General features: G+C 37.0%; 1 protein-coding gene across 6 annotated transcripts in view; it reads left to right on the forward strand.

Annotated features, from left to right (window-relative positions):
* TTLL11 (tubulin tyrosine ligase like 11) overlaps nucleotides 1–17,099 on the forward strand; it is a 55,997-nt gene that overhangs the window by 20,132 nt on the left and 18,766 nt on the right. For all 6 annotated transcript variants that reach the window (XR_013940937.1, XR_013940938.1, XR_013940939.1 and 3 more), the window contains 3 exons: nucleotides 1,667–2,242; nucleotides 2,870–2,965; nucleotides 3,491–3,609. Coding sequence is in view for 3 of the 6 variants with exons in the window: in XM_080562038.1 (XP_080418164.1) it covers nucleotides 1,667–2,242; nucleotides 2,870–2,965; nucleotides 3,491–3,609 (791 nt within the window). In the remaining 3 variants the exon portion in view is untranslated. The remainder of the gene's footprint in view (nucleotides 1–1,666; nucleotides 2,243–2,869; nucleotides 2,966–3,490; nucleotides 3,610–17,099) is intronic.

Genomic DNA, 17,099 nt, shown 5'->3' on the forward strand with positions numbered 1-17,099 from the left:
ATAACTGCTTCTCTAGGGAAGAAAAATGTCATCATCTTTTTTTCGGTGACTTCTTTATGCGACTCCCATTAGTTTCTTAACCCCCAAACTTCAAATATGTTATTGTTGTTTCCAAGAAGCTGGTGCCTGTAAAAGGCTGTTTTCTGTTAAAGTGCCAAGCCCTGTTTATGCCCCAGAAATCAAGTTGCTGATGTCAGCATGCACAAATCACAGAGGGATTGAGCAAAAGGTTCAGACTCAATGGCTTCTTGAAGATGAGGCATTAGGATCTAAATTTGAGTTTTAGAACTTTATCTTCACAGAGAAAGTGGTAATAATAAATATAGACCCTCTCTGTGATCCTGTAATTCTCTTTACAGAAATCACTTTTGAGTTTCATCTTACATCTTACTCAGATAGGGCCTCGTAACAGAGTAAGTTCATTTGTGAATGTGTGACTGTAGAAATGATGTTTTCTGGAATTATTCTATTAACGTAATTTGTTAGCACTACAGAGTAATTGACGCATTTTTAAAGAAATACGCAAACTGGAAGCAATTCTCTGCGAAGGAGGTGAAATGCATCTTCTTTATTGACTTCTCTAAGCTTTTTTGACTATTAAAATGCATTATGTCTGTGTAGATGTTGGTGTTAGCTGCTTGCGAGCTCATACGCTAGAGTGCACTGTGTTTCATGCTGAACCACCACAGAAACGGTGAACGTGGGAACACGGACTGAACATCTGCACTAGCTGGAGGAAGTGACAGTCCAGGCATGGAGTGCTGTGCAGATTCATCCAGAGGTTTCCGTTTGTTACTGAACACCGTCAAATTCTCCCCCAACTTTATTCCATCCTCGTTTCACACTAGGTACATCTAAAGAAAGCATCTGAATTGTCATGAGAAATGAACAGACTTTCTCAATACAAATCAAAGCCACTGGTATGAGTTGTTGAAATAGTGATAGATTTTTTTCTCTTGTATTGGATAGAAAGCTGGTAATCGCATGCCAGGCCTGAGAGGAATTATGGTGTTATTTAGAAAAAACTTCATTTTGGAGAATGGTGGTAGGTAGCAACTGAAGCATAAACTGTATGTTTTATTTTGTAAACTTGTGGTGTTTGCTCAATATCTGCATGTGGCTCAATATTCCTTAGTTTTACTAATATTGGGTATCTTGACTGTGAAAAAACATCTAGTGGTAGAAAAAGATATTATCGGTGCCAAAGTTTTAATTTATCTTCTTTTCTTCCTGTATTGCATTCATGCCTCAATAAATAAGGTGCTTTTTCCTTAGGTTAATGATTATTTTTGTCAATAATTGTTCAAAATGCAACACAGAAGTTTAACTTTGCAGTTTCATACACACTAATGACTAGTAGAATGGACCTCATGAGTTATATACAGCATTTCATTCTGTAAATGGGTGCGTAACAAGTTCCTGGAATCATTAATACAATGGCTTGTTAAATAAAAAGCCCTTTTATCTGCACTGGTAACTCTCCACTCATGTTCGTTTTTGTGCTTGTCAGTACTGTTTATCTTCTGCCTTTTTTGTATGGTGTTCACTGCTATAGTGATGTGATCGTGTGATTTATTTTGTTTATGAATGCAATTTTTTGGCTTTCATAGTATCAGCCCTTCTTCCCCCTAGTTAGTGTCCTTCTTTATAATTCTTTTCCTCCTAGGTTCAGATGATGAAAGAGAGCGATCCATCCTGGAAGCCCACTTTTATTGTAAAACCTGACGGAGGGTGCCAGGGGGATGGAATCTACCTCGTTAAAGACCCAAGTGACGTCAGACTGACGGGAAGCCTCCAGAGCCGGCCAGCTGTGGTCCAGGAATATATTTGCAAACCCCTGCTTGTTGACAAGCTGAAATTTGATATTCGTCTTTATGTCTTACTGAAATCTTTAGAACCCTTAGAGATTTATATAGCCAAAGATGGACTTTCTAGATTTTGTACAGAGCCCTATCAAGAGCCCACTGTAAAAAATTTGCACCAGGTTTTTATGCACTTAACCAATTATTCACTAAATATCCATAGTGGGAATTTCATCCATTCTGACAATGCAAACACTGGCAGCAAGAGGACATTTTCAAGCATTCTGTGCAGACTGTCTTCCAGAGGAGCTGATGTCAAAAAAGTTTGGTCAGATATAATTTCATTGGTGATTAAAACAATTATTGCACTGACTCCAGAACTGAAGGTTTACTATCAGTCCGACATACCGGTGGGAAAGCCTGGGCCAACTTGCTTCCAGGTGGGTTGAGATTTTTGTTAGGGATGCAGTTAGCTCTGTGCATGGATTAATTTTCTGGATCTGTCCTTCCTTTTCTAAAAGCTGCTTTTAGTTTTGCTGCTGATCACTGGTTGGATGTAGTGGAAAGAGGAGTAGCAGATGCAAACTGGGCAATGCGTTGTGTGAGCTCCCAGCTTAGGTTCTCCTCACCCAGGTTTTACCTTACAAATCTCAGTCACCTGACCTATGTTAATTCTGGCTGTAAACATATGGAGAACTTTTAATGGGGGATCAATCATTAATATCAGTATTCACTCCAGGTTCCATCTTCTAGATATTATATCTATGAAGCTTTGCCATTACCCAATGGAGCTATGACAATGGCAGTTTTAAGACCCAATCGTAATTGGTGCTGAAATTCTGTGTTGACAGATGCACTATTTAGAGATGGGGGTAGTGTGAAAGTAGGCAGTAAGATCAAAGACGAATGGCTGGAGTAATTATTCAGCAATATGTTGTGATTTTCAGTTATTTCTTTTGTTGCTCAAATGTTTATTCTAACCAAATGTTGATATTTGGATGACCATTGCGTTCTCTGGAAGAACACCATAAGTAGAAGGAAAGTAACATGCTGCTTGTTGTGCACAGATTTTAGGCTTTGACATTCTCCTGATGAAAAACTTGAAGCCCATGTTACTAGAAGTAAATGCAAATCCCAGCATGAGAATAGAACATGAGCAAGAGGTAAGACTTCTCAACGTGATTGTGATATTGGAATGAAATTGTTTAGGGTTGGTTTTCTGGTCCTTTTCCTTGTTTGAAAGATGAAAGCTGTTTGCTGATATGAAACCTCCAAGGTTTTTTGTAATTCCCTGCTTTGAAATCATTGCTAATCTTATACCCTTGAAATATGACTTATTGGAATTGTGAAAGCTTTCCATCATCTTTGTCATAAATACATTTATTCAACATCCTCTTCAGTTGACTTAATTGTATTTAGAGGATTGCTATTTTTTTCATATTTTTATACATAATATAAATGGTAACATTGGCAACAATCTCCTTTTTTTTAAATCTTGATTTACCAGAGAAATAACTAAAAGCTGTTGTAATATACTAAAATATTAAGGTATTTGCTTATTCTTCAAGTGTTCTGTAATCTATCACTGTGTATTTAAAATGTATATGATATGCATAAATTTTTAAAAGATGTAGAGTAGGTAATGCTCTGTTCTTCACTGAGTAATTGTATCCTTTTGTAAATTACAGCTCTCTCCTGGGGTATTTGAAAATGTCCCAAGCCCTGTTGATGAAGAAGTGAAAGTAGCTGTTATCAGAGACACTCTTCGTCTAGTGGACCCTCAGAAAAAGAAGAGAAAAGATATCCAGTAAGTGTTTTGACCTTTTTTTTTATTTGCACCTTGCAATAATTACAAAAACAAAATACTTTTTCTCAATTATGTTAGTTTATCCAGGAAACTGTGCTCCCAGCTGTCCTTGTGTGACTTCTTTTGCATCCACAGTGTTAATTCTTTCAAAAAAGCTTGTAGGATATTAATCAGTGGCTTGATACAAAAATGAATACTCACATTTGTGGAAGTGCCAGGTACATCTGTTGGTTATTTCCAGTGTATAAACTCATCTAGAAATGAGAGGAACTGCCTGTTGCAGCTTGCACAGAAATGCTTGTGGTAAGATCAGTCTGAGAGACTTAATGCCTTCTGTTTTAAGGAAGCACCTTGTTGTAAGCCGTTCCTTAGAGACATGAAAAGGTGATATATTTATTTATTAATGTTTTTGTTTATAAGCCTGCCTCTGTACCAGGATATCTATTTGGTTCTTCTTTTGTCACTTATTGGCAAGCTTAAATATGTTTCTCATGTTATGTGTTGATTTCAAGGGTAATTTTGCTGTCCTTTTTTAGAAAGAAATACTCAAAAGAATTGTATAGGAACATTTCTTTAATACATGCTAAAGAGTCCCTTGAACAAGACATGACTGATAATATTTACAAGTGCTATTGTAATATTATTATTAGATCAAAATATTTTTTCAGAGGCAGTCCTACACATATAGGCTGCTGTGGTCAGTGTATAGAATGTCTTGCAAAGCAATCAGTGCTGTGTTACCTGCACTTAACCTTCACCCTTAAGATTACTTCAGTGCTTGGAGCTGGAAAAAGATTTCTTTTTAACCTGCAATTATGTAACTATTTTTTTTAATGCTGATTTTCATGTCAAGCATTCATTAACTACATATTGGATGTGGAAAAAAGGCAAGCGATGATTGCAACAAAAAATCCTGGGGAATGCTAGTGTGTGTCTGGAAAGCTTATCCAACTGAGAATTCTTCTCCAATACATTTAGACTGCTAAATAATTTAAAACAGGATTAGTCAGTCATGAGAAAAATTATGGGCTCTTCCCAGCAAGAATTCATCAGTGATGCAGCTTTTTCAGCATAATCTATTGAGTAATGTCTGTGTATCTGCACCATAAGACAATCCTATCTGTTAGTGCATAAGGTGATTGTCCTGTAGCTCCTTATACGATACGTGGGAAGTCGTGTGACAGCTCCATTCTCACTCAGCTGAGATCTACCCCTCCTACTTCCAAGTACATTTCATTGAAGAGGGAACGGTGTGTGGAGCTTCTTGAGAAAGACATGGTCTTTCTGAAAGCTTCAGGTAAAGGACATTGTAAACCTCCATGGGTGATTAGAACACCAAAGTAAAAGCAAAGTGAGATCTGAGCTCCAGTTGTGTTTTCCTTGTCTTCAGGAGCAAAGATTTGCAACGCTTTCTCTTTGTGTGTCTTTTCTCTCACTCTTTTCATCTTTTCAATGCCTTTCAGCTAATTCTAACGTGTACTTCCCCATTCCTTTTCCAAACATTCCTACCAGTAGCTACAGAAATGGCGTCCCTGTAAGTTCGCGGGATGAAGATAATAGTTGACTGGATATAGAAAGCTGGACGGAATTTTATCTATCCACTCTAGTACTTTTAGTCTAATTGTGCTTGGCAGCAGGGAAAGCAGCAAACACTGCAGACTCTAGTTTTGATGCTAATTAGTTAATGGACATTAATCTAGGTAAAGTTCTAACAATATATTTAGCACTACATTTGAACACAGGGAACACACATTGAGAAGTCTGAGCTGCAACTCTGGTAAATATTTTGCTGTGGAGATGGATTTGATTTCCCTCTAATTATCTACCAGATTAAAATAAATGAAGCATCTAAATGAAAGTGAGTTTTAGAAGTCATCCTAAGTACTTCATTATCACGAAAGATTAATAGCTCAGAATAATTTCTAGTTTCACTTTTCCTCATTTTTATGGAGTTTTGATTATTTTTTCTCCGTCCTTTAATGTTACATATCACATTGAAATATAAGTTACGTTCAGTCAGATTAGTGCAGTTTCTCATGCTGTACATACTCTTCATTTTTCCAGCGCTATTCCAGTGTTTACATCCAGCAATCACTGGTAATTATCTTGGCAGTGGCAATAGTCAGTCACTGAAAATCTGTAGTGACACAGGCAGAGGCCTGGGGAGCGCCTTCTGAAATCAAGGGAGGAGGCAGAGAATCAGCTGCATGTTTTGTGCTTTGTTTTACTTTCTTGCTCATCTTCTTAAAAAAAAATAAAATAATCAAGCTAAGAATGCACTGTTTAAAAACAAACAAACAAAACCCACAAAAAACAGAAACCCTCTTTTTAATTTTTCGTAATGAAACCTTGCAGGACCCTAAACGTAGAGCCTTTTTTGCCCTACCTTTGGTTCCTAGACTAGTTCTCTTTTTCTTAGGCATTCTTAATTCAGAACTCAAATTTCACTCATAATTAAGAACTTAAAACATTTAATAAAATAATATGGAAGCTGCCTAACCCTTTGCTTTGGGCTGTGTGGCAGTACTGTCTTCATAGATTTTTAAGGCTTGAGTTGAACATTTTAGTCGTGCAGTCTGATTACATGGAATAAATTCATGGCTGAGCTATTTTGTTGGAAAGCCCGAATTTCATACTCCTCTGTAAATCTGTTAAATATTGTCAAACAAAGCTTACTTTCTCCTAGCATTACTAGAGAGTCGGTTCAGAAGCTAGTGATGGCAGTCATGTTGATTTCTGTTTTGAACACCTGTCACTACTAATTTCTGAATTACCATGGTGTTTTTTCCAGCTTACATTTTATAAGCAATTGTAGCTCTTTTGACTTGAATTTATGATCTAGTAAAGACCTTTGCTACCAGCTGGTCACTGTATCATCAGGACAGAGCGTTCTTTTAGCGGGAAATATAATGTGGAGGGAGAAGGGAAAAAAAAGTGGAAAGGAGAAGAGGCAGGAAGGGGCAGGATGTAGTTTGGAATGAGTATCATGTAGAGTTCGGTGACACGTGTCCCTTCACAGGGCTAAGAAGTGATCACAGTATGCATGTGTATCCACATCTATAATAGGCAACAAGGTCAGAAAGGTTGGCTGCACTCAACTTAGAGTGAAATACCTGACACATGATAGGGTAAAGGGCTGGACTGTGCTCCACAAAGCTTCATGCAAAATTATTACTTTTCAGAAAATTTTCGGTAGTATTACAAGTCTTTTGTTTAAGACTTGCTTCTTGCAGCGGAGGTACTGTTCACAGGTAGAAGGGATTTGAGCCTACAGGAAATTTCCACAATTAAATGAGTGGTCTAATGAGACCAAGCAGCATTTGAAGTAAATCAACATTACTTGTGCAAACAGCAGTTGGAATAAAGTAATTACTGATGCAAATAATTGCTTATATTGTTCTTCCTACAGAAGATCCACTTCAAAAAGCTTTGCAAACTTTTACTTTTTTGTGCCTGATTTTGAATCTCTGTAGTAGTAAAAGGATTTAGTTTCATTACTTGTTTAATTATTACCAATTTATTTTTCTTAAATCATATTATATTTGAGGAGCAAAAAGGAGTCTCAGCCTTGTATACAAATATTGTATATTCTCCACTGGATGTTAGATGTAAATTATCTGGCCATATAATTACTAGCCATGAGTATCATTTGGAGTGGGTCTGCTCTGGATGTGTTAGGGAAATCACCTATATCATCTCATCCATGCTAATGATCTGCTTTCCTGTTCTGTCAAAAATATTTTTGTCCTAGTTTATTAATGCTAATTAATCCAGAGATGATAAGAGAATTCTTTATATTTGTGTTGCTGTTGTTTATTCTGCCTCAGTCTGATCTCTTGGATTTACACGCCTGGTTTCTTACATGTTTCAAGACAGAAAATAAGTATTTCGCTCCTTTGACAAGGAAGGCATAGTATTATGACATGTTTATTGTTATTAGAAATATGAGTTGCTCACGGAATAATATCTGCTTTATACTTGTTAGAGATGAAGGTGCAGCCCCCTAAATAATATAAAGACTTCTATTCAGCAGTGAAATAGCTATCGACAGAATAAAGAATTGAAACACTTTGGAAACCAAATGTAATTTAATCTGTGGCTGTTATAATCAATTCATTGTGTCCACAAAAAAGACTTTGTTTTATTACCTATTCTGGTATTGCTGTTTCATTGGTAGTTTATCTTTTCTTGAGTGCTTATTCTCTGTTCATACTTTTTTTTTTGTATTTGAATTCAGCCTTGAAATTTATTTGTGATGTTCTGATTATTTTTTTCTTCTTTTTAAAATATGTCAGGTATGATTCTCTTCTCTGGATTCCGTGGCTCCAGCAAATGTCAAATATGATTAACCAATTTCCTGAGCACTAAGAGCCCCAATGTGGTGTCTCTCAAATTTTTTGCAAGATCAGCATGCAAACACTGGCTAATGTCACTCTGTTCAGAGAACACTGTGTAAATATTAATGTGTGTCAGCTCGACTCTTTCTCTAAGCATTATGTAGTTAGGAAGAAATTCTAGTCAGGGTTTTGTGGAACTTAATATACAAAAGATCTCACTCTTTTCTTGCACAAAACAAGGTAATTTGTTCTCTCTACTATATGGGATTACACATCTATCCCACCTTAAACTTAAATGCTTTTCTCTGACAAGTTTCTATCTTAAAAATAACTTACGTTAAAGTGACAGCATGACGAGGTAAGTCATTTCCCCTGTGCTAGTGACCGTTGGGTCTGTCCTTGCCTACTAAACTGCAAGTCTACGAAGGAGGAACGTGAGTTGTACTGAAAGGCCTGTTTAAGTCCTGTTTCTGTTTGGTATGTTTCACAGACATTTTCCAAATCTAAATGCTGTTCTTAATTCCTTGATATTGTAGGTCAGTTTTTTATTTACTTTAATAAAAAAAAAAGTAAGAGGGTGGGGTGAGAGAACAGGAAATCATCTAGATGGCTACATTTCTATTTTTTACAGGTATTTTTAAACATAGCTTCCTAACCTCCCCCAGTGTTTAATAGAAATATGAAAATATGCCATGCAAAGAATATGATTATCCTAGATTTTGCTGATGAGTCATTCTTATTATTGATTATGGTGTTTATCTTGCTACTCATATTCTAAGGTTATAGTTATGTGATGGGGGTAGTTTAAGAGGGTCAGAAACTCAGTGCATAATCATATGGAGAGGCTGAGTGGTATAATAGTGGTGCTGCAGCTATTGCTGATCAGAAAATGGCTGTTCTTCAGTCCTGTTGTAAGGCATCTTAGTTTCTGCTTCTGTGCATAACTCTATTATGTTCTGCAGTGATTCATTACTCAGGGTAGTCAGTGTCTTCGGCATGATTATATGGGGTGAGTTTAGTACTTAAAAAAAAAAACAAACAAACACTAAAATAAGCACATAATAAACCTAGCCATGTTAACACTAATATTTTGGATTATGTTTGCTAATTGACTTTTTTTAGTGGAATCCTACAGCTTTAGGTTGATTCCTGTATTCCTTTGTTATCACTTGGAAGTCTGGTCAGGTTTTCAGCTATTCAAATGCTTCTCAAGCACCACCTCTTCATTCCAAGCCTTATTTCTGCCTGAGAGTGTATAAACTCATATGAATGGCTTTTCTGAGATTGATCTTTCTACTCTGGTTCATTTTAGAGGCTGACACAATTTTTTTCTCCATCAGTCAAAATGACCGAGCATTCATATTCAGCATCATTCTGCCAAAGCCCTTTGAAAGTACATTGAATTAGACCCTTTGTCTTTCCTAGAGGGTTTTTTTGTTTTATTCCTTCATCAGGCAATCTGCCAAGTTCAGTATCAATTCTTGTCCGTTACATTAGTCCATGTGGCTTTTGAGGAGTTAGACATGTGGGGAAGACTCTTAAATTTGATGTTTGTCAATGTAACTTCAGTTCAGATCAGTGAAACGTTAACTTCGTTTTTCTGTAAATTGGGGAGTATTTATTTCAACTGCTATTTCTCATCCTGCTCAAGAAGAACTATCCTCAACTACTCCGTTCAGTTTTGTGAAGCAAACCTTATAGGTGCCTTGATCTTTGTTCTCTGTTCTTGCAATTCCAATTATTTCTCTGCTTCATTGTTAAGAGCTCTTAACCTTGTTGCTATTGATTAGGGCAGGCCCTCTTGGAAATTCTACGAGCCGGAGTGTGAGATGGCCCTCCTTGAAATGAAGGGAAGGATCTGTTAGTGCTTGACTCGCAGGAAAATTTTATATTGGTTTTAAGAGATCCTTAAAGGAAAGCAGCTCTTTCCTTTCCAGAGGAGTGCTTACTACAATAACAGAAGATATTTACCACTGTCCTGGACTCAATATTATAACTTGAATGTGCTGTAGCAGCAATCCTAGCAATTTTCTTTTGAAAATCTGCTGATACAAAGAAGATCAAATCTTTAAGTTCGTATGTGGCTCTATTTCCCACGTAATCTGAATGGTTTTAATTGACTAAAAATGCATAGCTTAAATATATGCGAGCAGTAATAATGTCTCTTCAGAAACAGCTAAAACTGTACCCCTTGCATAGATACAGTAGGAAGTCAGTGGTTCACCCCTTTGATATTTTCTCTATCAAATCATTACAGGAAATGTTGGTTTTAGTAGTATAAGAGGTCAGTTTATGTACTGTTGTTATACAGAAGTATTACAGAAAAGCTTCATTTTTCTTCTTTGTAAGATTTTAGGTCTGATTCTATGCTCCAGTAAATATCCCTGTAGGTTACTAAGGTTTGGAAACAATTCTTTGTTTTGCCAACCTGTCATTAGTGATATCTTTATCTTTTACTTTCTCCCATACAGAGTGCTTAAAGTTACTGCATTTTCTGTACAATATCCTATCTTGGATCATAACTTGCTACTTCGAACATTCAAGTTGTTAGAATTCTGGACAACAAATTAATTTACGATTATTCCCATTTTAACCTTCACCACTGGAAAAAAAAGTGCCGTTATTGCATAGTACATTTTTGTGCGTTGCTCCATGTTCATTTGCTCCTATATTGTATTTTAAACACATCTTGAATGTAAAGACTCTAACATCCGTGTAAAGAGTGAATTCAGTCTTATTTCGAATCCCTTGAAATGTTGCCCTGCTGAGGGACAGCTGGATTGGCTTGGAAGATCCTAAGCAAGCAAGCTGATGATGGGTCCAGTTCATTTAAAAAATTTAATGGGCAAGAATTGATACGAATTGCACAATTGTAAAATGTTTAGTTTTCAGCACTGTGAAAGTAATTGATCCAAAAATGTAGTACACTTTTGTGGTAATTGGCATACAGCAGTGCCTCTGGCTCTGGTGTGAACCTTTGTCTGTTTTTGTTATCAAACTGCGGATGGAGACCAGTTTGTCCAATTAGACTTGCATCCTAATGTTTTGAGATGCAGCTCATCTAATTGCTTTTTTTATTGACATCTGTTTTCCTTCTTTTTGCTCTCTAAATTTTCTGGTGAAAAATAGAGGAAGGTTTGAAAATGAACTATGGAATGTGACCTGTCAAGAGTGATTTCACTTTGAAATCTGAACTTTCCAAAGATTCTGGTATATCAAAACATGCTATAGCAATTACATCTGTTAGATATTCACATAGTCTTACATTTTAAGTTGATCATTAAGCAGCCTTTTTGCTTCCTAATCTCTTGCTGTGGTTCTCAAATGTAAAGGAAATCTTTGTGATAAAATACATAGCAAGTAAGGTATTTATCAGGATATGTCACTTTAGTCTTTGTAGTGTAGCCATAAAAGTTGCTGTAATCTTCAAGGTTTGCCCAAGAAGGGAGGTCAGGAATACAGTAGGGTGGCTGCTTAGCTTCCTTCCCTGTGGCATAAAAATGAATGTGGAGGCAGCGAGCCTAAATACATCTTTGAATTCAGTTATTTGATTACAGGTTATAAATGGCTCTTAATGGAAATAGAATCTGGCTTAAGGCACACTATTTTGCATCACTCATAACCAACAGCAAGGACTGGGCAAGAATAGTACATTGACTTCACCCAGCCATAACAAGAAGCCTGATAGCAAGGCTTCATGGTGCTTGGTGGCCGTTAAAGCCTTGTTCAGTAAGTGACAGCAGAGATGTCCGAACACCTTTGGTCTGTGCTCCTGCTTTGACGGAATTCTAAGAAAATATGTTTTTGCCTCTTTTTCCCCCTCTTAAAACAAACAAAATCCCAACATAATCTCTGCAATACTTCAAAGTATTCCTGGGAGTCTTGTTGAATACAGAAGTGTGCTGTGTCCAGCCCTGCTGATGGCAAGCTTCAGCTGTAACAAGTGAAAAGTCAGATGAACCATGGTCTGAAGTTTGCTGAGGTTATGCTGGATAAGATTAAAACGAATAGTGATTTTGACCTTATTCATCAAGTTTTTAAGTGCATACTTAAGTGCTTTGCAGGGTTAGCCCTCCGTACCTTTGAGAGAGAGAAATTACTGTAAGTGTTAAGGCCATTCACCTTTCCCTTTTATCTTAGAGGTAAACTGGCTTACCAAAAGATAATGGTAGGGAAGTCCTTGATGTTCTCAGATGTTTTTCCACCATTCAGAGCTTCTTGTATGTAGCCTAAGAAGCTGACATCTCTTCAGTCAGAAAGGTTCTAGCGCTTTTCTGCTGAACAAGAGCTTAATTTCCAACTAATTTTCCATATATGTCTCAGGTTGTTTTGGGCTTCTCTGCCTCAGTGATCTAGCCATCTGTCCAGCTCTGAAAATATCTTTTTTGAAAGACGCTTAACCTGTACTAACTCTTAAGTTGTAAAACTGTCATATAGTAAAAGCTCAACAAATGTATTTGTGCCTGGTGAAATCTACTGAAGAGAGCATTATTTCAGAGAAGAGCACTGCTTAGTGTGCTAACTAGAGTCTGTTCAGTAACACTCCAGATAAGGAAGCAACTTTCTGCGTATAAACTTAATTCATTTGAAAATTAATTTGTTCCCCTTTATAGGAGAAGAAAAAAGGTTGATTCTGTCCTCTGCACTTACTGTACAAACGCATCCTTTGCTAGACTGCACTAATCACAGCCTGTCTTGTGCAAGGAATAGGAGAAAAAGGAACAGTTGCTTTCTTTAAGAAAATGCTTAATATTTTAAAATACATTTTTAAAGAGTTGGTGATACATCTTTTTTTTTCTTCTTAGGATGTGCTATAGTTTCCTCTAGTTTTCAATACAAGAAAGCTGTCGAGTTCTGAAGTTACAGACTTCTGTCTTGAAGTATGGGGCAGAAGCAATGTCTGCATGTCTTATCTTTCCAAGTGGCTTCACCAAATCTGTATGTTTGTGCAGGGAAAGTGAGTAGTAGTTAGGCTTGAATGCCATTTTTTTTTTTCCCTGACACTTCAAAGTTCTAATCATTTGAGCAGAGATTTTGCTATCAGCAAAATAATCTTCACCTCTGTTTAACACTATAGCTTGCTAACATGATCTAGTTTTTGGGTGATGTCTTGACTTACTGCAGGACTGATGATTCCACTGCACTCTTGAGTATATAGATCTCTCATGGCTTTTGCATACGGTACAACTTCCATTATTAACCTCTAGTGAAATGCTCCTTTGAATGAAATTTGCATTTCACAATGTTAGCTTAATTGCCTAGTCTAAAATTAAGAGTATATAGGTACTTGACATTTTTCCCCTTTTACCTTATTGGACGTGATGTTTATGTCGCACAGAAGCAACTCTTCTTTTATATTCATTTTTTCCATTTGGCCTGTAATGTAAACTCTAGTAACTTTTTTCCCACCAGATAGTTTGCATAAATGTGTACAAGCATTTACTATAAAGACAATTGTAGTGTATAGTGTATTTGTGTATATATGTATGTATGCATATACCATGTGCATGTGTATATTATTATATGTATAAAAATGTTTTATTTCTTAGCTGTCTCCTTGCCGCCTTTACAGTCTGTATGTTGTGTACCTAAAGCTGCTACTGGCTGTGACAGTTCTGAGTGCATGGAGTCTGTGGGGTGAGCCTTGAATGCTTTGGTAAATGAATGTTTTGGTGTCAAATCTTTGTAAGCTCTTCATGTGACTGTTGAGTTGCAGTGTGCACTTTGTTCTCTCAGGCATGGCACAATCCACAAACAAATTGATTTAAAAAAAATAAGATTTCACACAACCCAGAAGATGTTACAACAAATCGATCAGCCAAGAACATACAAAGGTACATCAGCTTATATGCTAACAAAAGAAACAAGTCATTTCTGTGGCGTAGGGCTCTTGGGTCATATGACAATGTTTTATTGAGGTAAGAGTAAAATGGAATAAATTTATGCATGGGCATGGATTATATCTCTGAATCCCAGTGGAAAGTTCTTACATACAAATGCATTCTAAGAATTATTTATTTGCAATGTATTTAGATGTCACATTTGAGAATTGGAGAACTTTCTGAAGCAGATAGTTGTCAAACTTGATGCAGCTGTGAAATATAGTACAAATTAAATGATATCATTACCCAAACCCAAGTAATTATAAGTAATATGATATAAGCCATTAAACATTCATTGTTCCACTTACCAGTTGGAATGGTGCTACATTACATGAGTGTTCACTGCTCTGGATCTGGACCCTTGCTGTAAGCGAGCAGCTCTGTCCCTGCTGTCCTTTCCTTCCCTTCAGGGTTGTTGTCTTTGCCACAATAGATTCAGCTGTATCAAGTATGTCAGGAAACAGCCAGGATACGGGTCCAGCTTTCAGAATGTAGTGCTTGTTTCCTTCTTACTGAAATACTGTGATTTGTTGGGACAAAGTTGAAAATTATATATTCTCCTGGCAAAATATTTACTTTTCAAGACTTTTTCTATTGTAACTATGGGGTGAATGCAAGTGTTTATCTAGCTAGCATTTGTTCTTAAATAGACATGGAAGGAGAAATGAAGGAAAAATTGAGATTATCTCAGTTTTTTTGCAGGAGCTTTATTATTCTCATCAGCTTCTGGCCATCAGAAAGCTGCTTGTTCTCAGATACTGCACATAATGAGTATGAATATTAGATCATAACCATATCTGAAAGCTCTTTCCATATTCCCCTGTCTATACTCAAATAATAAAGGTGAGGGAGTGCAAAGCAAGTTTTTAAAGGACGGCAAAATTAAGTGCTTGGGATTTTGGCTTGACTTAAGCACAGGCATTGAGCAGAAAAATAACATTTTCACTCTTACAGATATCCTTCAGGTGTCAGTTCTGCAGAATCCTGGTTTTATTACATCAATCACAAGCAGCTTAAGGCTTCCAAAAACATAGTCACAGACAGATGTTGAGCCTGTCTGGGGATTAGAAATATCCTCTTCCATTAAGTATAAATTAACTTAATCACCAGGTATGAAAGATAAGCAGCATAAACATCATTCCCTGAAGCTTTCATTAAAATTAAAATTCTATTTAAAACTAGGCTTGTATTTTCTATGACTTGATCCCCCCTTCAAAGAGATTATATCTGCTTGTAAATTTTTACAGTGACAGAGTGACAGAAATTAATGTATTGGGGGCAGTGATGTTCTCTATAATTTAACTTCTGCTTCTAGTCGTCTTTTAGAAGGAGAGATGATTGGCTTATTTTTAAATAATAATTGGTCTCTAGTCTCTGAAAAAATTGGAAAGCAATAAAACTGCCTAGCACCCAGTTGCCGCAAAATGAAAGCAAAGCCACATGACTGAACAGCAGTGTAATCATCACTAGTGTTATTTTGTGTATGTAGAATTCAACTGCTTAAATAGGAGGATTACTACTCATAAAATGCATTTGCACAGCTGCTTTCTGCTCCATTGGATGACAGGGTAAAGCTCCTTTTCTACCTTAGCATAATTGTGACTGCTTTCTAAGAATAATTTTCATATGGGAAGAAATACCTTGGGGCCTAGTTTTTTTTCTTTTTTTCCTGTTCTACAGTAAGACACTTGGTGGCTCAATTTAATGTTGGGTTCAATATCTTACCAGGCTTTACAACTGGTGTGTCTTTGCTATGTCCTGCTATATAGTATTTTTAAGGCACACTTTTCTAAAGAAACAAAGGAAACTCTGGAGAAATAATGGGGTATGTAAGTACCTTAAACACAAATGGTAAATACAGATAAATCTATTAGGAATAATGAAAGCTACCCCTCCCACAAAAAAATATAAAATATTGGGGACCATACTTAATGATTTTTGTTCTACAGTATTTTTTTGGTACAGCGGAACACGTCCTTCCATGTAGGTTTTGCATTGCGTGTGCATTATTTCATTATAGTAATGCCATATTTCCTGCAGTACTCAAATAGATGACAGGGAATAGCATAAGCATTCAAAACTGCTATTACAGTACAAGTAGCAAATCTTTAGATAATACTGACTGATATTACCATTGTTCTTAAAATGAGAAAGCTAGAACTAAAGAATCTCAATAATTGAGAAATAACTTTTTTTTCAGCCTATTGAATGTGACAATCCTCAAAAGCGTTTCTTCCCTTAGAGTGTTACAGAATTAAAAACGGGTCAAGTGCCACTATGAGACCCCGTTAAATATTTATCCCAGGTATCTCTTTTCCATCTCTAAAGGATGCCTCTCGTCTCTGAAGGATGGTGTGCTGCTTTATGAGTTCCTTTCATCACCTAGCAAGGTCAGAGTTTAACCAAACCAGACTTATCACAGTGTCACTGGTTGGCTAGCAGGTTTCAAACGGTTCAGTAGACTGAGGCTTAGTTTAAAATGGCAAGGGAATTAACTCAGCCTTTCTGACTTTTCATTTGCATAACAGCCTTCTTGCAAACTTAAACATCTCTCTTCATACGTGTTTCTTTTAAAAGCACATCTGAAAACAAGCCCTGTTTGAGCTGGAAGATGCTAAGATCACAAGCACCTGTATTGTCTAAAATATTCCATCGATACTGGAGCAAATGTGTTCATCAGGGCAGATAAAATCTGCTCCAATCTATGGACAATTCTTCAAATAACCAAATGACCCAGCTTCTGTACTGCTGAACTTCCTCTGTATTGGTGCTTTCTCTGGCTGGGTTGTCTTTGGAAGTTTCCATGGTGTGTTGTCAAGGGAAGGATGTAGATCTCTCTCGTTCCCTATGCCCTGGTATTTTGGGGATGGCTGTAATGGTGTTAGCTGTGCCCACACGGTGAATGATCTAGGAAACCTGAAAGCTTGTTTCTGTTACGGAGTACAGGAAGCTTTTATTTCTGTAGCCTACAAGAGTAGACAGCTGCACATTGAGTGAGGATAACTGGGAGGGGACAGAAGTGACTGTGTCTGTGTAGGCCAAAATGGGAAAGGTGAGCACAGTGAGCCTTTGCTCGGTCTCGTGTTAGAAATTCTTCTGAGCAGTGCAGGGTTTAAACAGGTGCTCCGTACAGCTACAGTGAAAGGAAAGGGATAGTCTCTGAATATACAGCTGCAGGAGGTGTGTCATGCCCCCGCTGGCTGACGTGCCTCCTAGTCAACAAACTGCATTTCTTTCTGGACACAATGTGTAGGACAGCGCGTTAGCTTGT

Source organism: Anser brachyrhynchus, assembly GCF_964034855.1.
Source record: "Anser brachyrhynchus genome assembly, chromosome: 19".
NCBI lineage: Eukaryota > Metazoa > Chordata > Aves > Anseriformes > Anatidae > Anser > Anser brachyrhynchus.